The sequence below is a fragment of the Adiantum capillus-veneris genome, chromosome 14 (assembly GCF_014529385.1).
Source record: "Adiantum capillus-veneris isolate H3 chromosome 14, ASM1452938v2, whole genome shotgun sequence".
Taxonomy (NCBI): Eukaryota; Viridiplantae; Streptophyta; class Polypodiopsida; order Polypodiales; family Pteridaceae; genus Adiantum; species Adiantum capillus-veneris.
In genome coordinates this window covers 151,688,877-151,695,139 of record NC_140944.1, presented here as the reverse complement: position 1 = coordinate 151,695,139, position 6,263 = coordinate 151,688,877, and the positions used below count along the sequence as shown (strand labels likewise).

Below are 6,263 nucleotides of genomic sequence, written 5' to 3'. Positions count from 1 at the left end.
GACTTCACTCAAAAGGACATGGAAAATAAAAAGGAGCCCACTCCTTTTTATAAACACATGTGCCTCAAAAAGATGGTACCTTCTTCAACCAGATCTTGCATGGGATCAAAGAATATCCCAACACCCTGAGAAGTTGAGAACCCCCTCAGAAACCCAAGTTGAGAACCCCTCAGAAACCCAAAAAGGCAGGCAGTATCTTAAGCAAAAATGTATGATCCCTAATCGAGTCCATGCAAGGGGCCCTTCTAAACTTTTGCCTTCATCAAACTTTCATTCCCTAAGAACCTCCTAGAGCATTCTGGTGCTCTAACAATACATCTTTTAACAGATACCAAGTGAAGTGGAAATTCAGACGCATCCTATACACACACATTGCCAACCGCATGCACACCAAGCCATTTCAAATCCAGTTCTACATAAATCAAGCCAGATAGTAAAATCATGTGGACAGAATGTCATGCCGCAGCCCGTAATGAGTTCTTGGACTGCAAATAGCTCGTACCTTTTGTTAGTAGCAAAGACACCAGAGCCCAATGGCATGTAGATTTGAAGAGCAGAAAGATAGGGCACATAGTACTGCACTATAGTCTCCCCGCCCGGTAATTTCAAAGGCACCCCTGCCCCATATGCACTCCATTCATCAAACGAATGCCACAGATCGCCCAAGCTGAAAAAAGGAATGCTCTCTCCATGCGATTTCCACTGCTCTCCTACAGTCTCTGAAATCCCACTCTGCTGAGGAAAAACAGAACGAAACAAAGCAATCAAACAGTAGGCATATTTGTCAAAAACAAAACTATAAGGACATCAAGTTGGAGGATAATCTTTGATTTAGAACCATCGATCATTTCATTTAGTGGGATTCAGTGCAATGTTTCCTGGTGGTCAAATGAGGGGGGTACCTTATCTATACCCGTGCTATTTGGGGCAGCTGGAGCTAACTATGTGCTCCCGTGGAAATATCGCAGAATCAGATCCTCGACCTCAAATATTATTTTCATATAACACATTCAAATTATTTACAATAACCTTAAGATGATGATCCCTGATATTCTCTCTTTGAGTGTGTGTGTGTGTGTGTGTGTGTGTGCGTGTGTGTGTGTGTGCGTGTGTGAGTGCATGTGTGTGTGTTGCTCCTGTAATTCCTTAGGAGGCTTAGCTATGCTGAAAACACGCTACAATGTAAACGAGACAAGCCAGACAGTGATCATGACTTCCTTCGGAGGATTAGCTCTGCTTAAAACACGGTACAGTGTAAACGACACCAGCCAAACCGTGATGATGCCTTCAAATGCACCCCTGACAAGGGTATTACCTAGTGCTCAAATTGCAAGCTTATACTGTGAATAACCTTAGACTGACATTTTCATGAGGAAAAACCTGTATGTATATGGATAAAGCCGAAGATGTGGGAAGTGTGAGCAATAGGCAAACCATAATCGGCTATAAGAAGGACTGTGATGTAATCTATAAAGGCTTCATGATAACAACTAACTACATGAGGTGCCACAAAAACAACAAGTGTTTATGCTGTTGCCCCTACTTCATCATCATAATGCATTACCTTGGGTTGGTACTGGCATATCACTGATGGGGTGGTGTATTCCAAAATGCAATCCAAGTTTGACCCACCTGGCCTTGAGCCATTTATTATGCAAGTGGGTATGAGCACATGTTTGCACATCATGGTGTCTGTGGAAATTGCTTCCCTATGCTTGTACTCATTCTCCCTCTGCCCTCTTGTCAGCTGCCTCATAGAGCAAGACATTTGCTTACATTTATCTATCATCCTCCTCCTTAGTTAATCAAAACCTCTTTTGCAGGAAATCTTTTCTTACATGAAAGCGAAACCTTTTCTTACTTGAAAGCGAAACCTTGACCTGTATATGTGTGTATGTGTGAATGTGAGCTCACTTTCTCTCGCGAGCGCACTGTCTCTCCCTAATGAGGGGACACCATTTGATACTGATGGCTAATTATTGCACGGCAGTGTAGCTTCCATCTTCAAACCAAAAGAAGAGCAAAGAACTTCACTTTCAAGGAAGCAGAATATCTCTGGAAATCTTCAAACTCTATCAAGGTGTTTACAATCTTTCTATCGCCACCGATTCAAAAACTTATGTCAAAGAAAACCGGTGGGGATAAGCTCGAAGTTGAAGCCAATTTGGAGTCTGTCAAGTTAAAGAGCAGTTGAACTCAAAACATAAAAAGGCAAAGCTTAGGATGAGGCTAGCAACTGCTCATGAAAATGACCCATCTGCTTAAAACGATAATCCAAGTGGTTAAGAACTCCCTCTACAAGCCTAAGAGAGTTTTGGCATCAATATTCAACTGCCTCAAAGAGATCCAAATCCGCAGGACTCTTCCAATTGTTGGCAATCAACGGTTTGAATATCCCTACACCTCAAAAACTGTATGAAAGGAACTTGTAGAAATAGCTGAACTGCGTTGAAAAGATGATGCAAATGCTCGCTTGCTCTGATGAAGGTCCACTTAACACTGCCTAGTAGCTCCATACCGTGAGCCTCCTCTGTGGAATGCAAAGCCAGAAGCTCGATCAACCATATGGCAGAGCTTGAGCATCATCGCCGTGCTTAGAAAAGGGCCGAATTTCATAGGATGCAGCAGCTAGATGAAGAGAAAATGTCCACAAACACTGCAAGATTTCCTGTAGTTTAGATTTGCCAAACTGCGCAGGACTAATTGACCCACATGCATAGAAGAAGAGCGCCCAAATGCCCAAGAGGACGACCCAGATCCTAGCACAGAAACAGACACAGATAGTTTAAACATCAAAATGCTCAAAGGAGCACTCTAAAGAAGGCGTAGATTAGGGCTTTCACGTCTGCATTCACACACCTTAATTACACTTCTTCCTCTTCAAAATCATGCGACCAAGCATTATGATTTCCGCGTGCTGTTGATGAGAGACCAAGTCCAAGGTCTCTGCATTAACTGCTCTCTCTCTCTGTGTGTGTGTGTGTGTGTGTGTGTGTGTGTGTGTGTGTGTGTGTGTTTTCTGCAGCCACCGTCGCATTAGCTCCCACTACAACAAGCGCTCGCTATCTCTAGGAGTGCATGTGCATGGCCGGTGGATTGCGACGAGATGCGCATTTTCGCTTGTGCGTATATACCAGATAAGAAGGTGGAAGGGAGGTGAGTAGTTAGAGAACGCGTGTAGGAAAATGAGGAACTTAAACGAGCAACGTTTGCTGTGTGTCGCGTGGGTGCGTGTTGTGAGAGGAGACAGAGAGAGAGAGTGGGTGCCTGGGAGGTTGGGAACTTATTAGAGCGAGAAAGAGTGCGTAGTCGCAATGCCGCGTCGGGAGGTGGCCCTTTATAGCAACAATCTCGCATTTCACTAGCAAGTTATGCTTAGTTACCTATCTCTTTTCTCTCCCCACATGACCCTTGGATAAGCTAGGCCTATGTCACACACATCCTCATGGAGGTATAATCTTTGAGTTGGCAAAGCCCATTCGATGCCTACAATGTCCATCCCGCATGAATTGTTGATGCTTGATCAGACGACAAGCCCCATTTGGTAGCAAACAAGCTGAAAATTTACATATCTGTTTGCATGTCTGCATCGTGTAACAATGGGGTTCCCAAACAGGGGCATGGCCTACACTCTTGTGTGACACAAGTCTTAGTGTTTAAACAAGGGTCGGACGCAAGTAGGGAACAATAAACCGCACTACATACCTGCTCTTGGTTTGCGAGAATAACTTTCCCCCCTTTGAGCTTACTAAGGTTGGATTAAGACAACCCAAAAGGCGGAGATGAACAGCTACAAACTCGAACTTTTCCACGAGGATAGCTGAACTTTGGCACATTCCTTTCGACCACGTGATCAAACCAGCTTGGCAATATGTTCACATCTCGTCATTAGAGAAAGTTTGGACTCAATTTTGGCCTTTCAGTTCTACAGAGAGAATGACATTCAACCGATATGACGATGGGGCTACTGTAGCTCATATTCAGAATTTCTCCACTTCCATTCCATCTTTTTGCATTTTCAAAAAAACGCCCTTACATCCCATTATTAGAGAAAGTTTGGACTCAATTTTGGGCCTTCAGCTCCAAAGAGAGAATGCCATTCAACAAATGAAGGGAGGGCTATCGTAGCTGATGTTCAGAATTTTCCCATTTCCATTCCATCTTTTTGCATTTTCAAAAAACGCCAATAAATTCTTAAAATTTGTGAAAATCAAGATCATGCATATTGCTTATCTATGTGTGGGCTAAGTAATGATTTTTGGGTTACACTTTTTAGTGATCTGGGCACTCAAATTGATTTCGTATTTTCATTTCCTCTTGAATCCAATGGGCAAGCAGAAGCTACAAGTAGCACAATTCTAGATCTTTTAAGGACTTCTAATCATGAGAGATCGGGTACATGGGATACCTACAACCATTTGCTTCAATTTGCATCCAATAACACAGCTTACTTATCCACAAACCAAGGACCAATTGAAATTGTTTGGGGATATTCATTACTTACTTCTTTGTCCTGTATTTTTAATGAAGCTCCACATGCTAATGGGATTGCATAGCACATCCAAATTTTAGAAGAAGAAAAACAAGAAATTTACAAAGCATAAGATATCCCTGGACAATCATGTTCTCTTTGTCTTCATATCTTGCTCTGCATAACATATCTACCATTTATTATTGTTCCTTGTAGTAGGTGTTGCCAATCTTGTTTAAAATTGATCCTTATCTATGGGAATCGGTACCAATTGTCATAATAACTAATATCTACTTCTCCTAAATGATTTTCTCATGTTAAACTGATTAAGATAGGGAAGTACCAGGGGAGAAAAAGCTAGATTATTGGTAAGGCTAGCAAGCTAGTCACACTAGGGATCCAAAGGGGGGCCATCTGCAGAAGAGCAATGTGCAAGCAATGGGCTTCAAAGACCTAAGGTTCAGCCCATTAAGACTTCCAAAATGCTAAGGTTCCAAAATTCAAAGGTTAAGTCCAATGGTCAATGCTTAGGAAAATTGGATGCTTGATAGTGTACAAAAAGTCTTTGCAAGCTTCTAAAGAGAAGGGGGCAAGCCCTTTTAGTAGGGGATGAGAGAGAAACACACACACACACACACACACACACTCATGCAAGCCCCTTTACACAAAGGGCATAGTGGACACATGTTAGCTCCCTCGCCCAATTGCCCACAAGGTGCATTCAAATCCTATTGGATGGCTATAGAGGTGGACCAATGAGAATTAGGCTAGAGTAAATTTAGTTTAATTCATTTAAAAACACTTAATAAAAGAACCAGTAAGAAATAAGCTCTCTAAAAGACTATTGGCCAGTCTCCCAAGGGGTCCAATGAGCATTCAGCAGCCCAATGGCTTGTTATAGAATTGATAACTTATTATCTATTACAGCTGAAGCGGCAAAAGCATCAGCAGATAATAATGGATTATGCGAAAGGATATTACATATTATGTATATTTGATTATTCAAGTTCTCTTTATGAGCTTTGGCCAATTATGTCCGAGCGGCCAGTTTGTACTCATTTTTGGGCTTTCAAGAAATCTATAAATAAATACGTGCAAGAGGGAAATGCTCACTCTTGCACGGGGGGAGATTGCACCCAGTGTCTGTGTATTCTTCTCTCCTCTCCTCTCTTCTCTCTCTCGCCGTGCTGGCGTAGCAGTCCACTCTAGGAGGTGCACCTACACGGGCTCTTTTGCTCTATCTTGCTCTCAGTCTCTCTCTGCTCACATACGTCGCGGCACCTTGTTGAAAGGTCAACCTTTCAACAACGCTTCCACAAAGATTCCATAAAGATTTCTCAAAGATTCTCTAAAGATTCCAAATAAAGATGCTGATGAAGTGATGAAGACGAAGATGGATGCTGTAATGTGAAGATACAAACTCATGGACATCATCGAATATCCCGTTATTATTATTTTGAGCCATTACGGCCACTTTTGTAATGTTTACGAGAACTTCATATTTTAAGTGGACAATTGTATTTTGGCCAGAGATGCTTGTGGGATGAGCAAAGCCAGCTCATAGTGTTGTAATTACGCTCTATAGAAGCCTAGGGACAAATCATGTCATTTTGGTCAAACATTAGGTTTTCTAAGGCTTAGTATATAAGCCAAAACCTAAAGCTTTGTAAAGGGACTTCTAATAAATCTGATCTACTGTGTCGTTGGGAGACTGCGAGAGAGTGAGAGAGTGTGTGTGTGTGCTACAGGAGCTACGGTGGTCGGAATCGCAAACGGAGAGCAGTAGTGTGTT

The 6,263-nt window shown here is 42.2% G+C and overlaps 1 protein-coding gene across 2 annotated transcripts in view; it reads right to left on the bottom strand.

Moving 5' to 3' along the window:
- Positions 1–3,296, bottom strand: part of LOC147443368 (uncharacterized) — a 7,325-nt gene extending 4,029 nt beyond the window's left edge. The window contains exons 1-3 of one of the 2 annotated variants that reach the window (XM_086529253.1): positions 2,860–3,296; positions 1,565–2,759; positions 503–735 (exon numbers count right to left, since the gene is read on the bottom strand). In XM_086529253.1, the coding sequence (XP_086385379.1) occupies positions 503–735; positions 1,565–1,789 (458 nt within the window). In that variant the 5' untranslated portion in view covers positions 1,790–2,759; positions 2,860–3,296. The remainder of the gene's footprint in view (positions 1–502; positions 736–1,564; positions 2,760–2,859) is intronic. The other variant, XM_086529254.1, reaches the window with a different exon arrangement.
- Between the last annotated feature and the right edge of the window lie 2,967 nt (positions 3,297–6,263).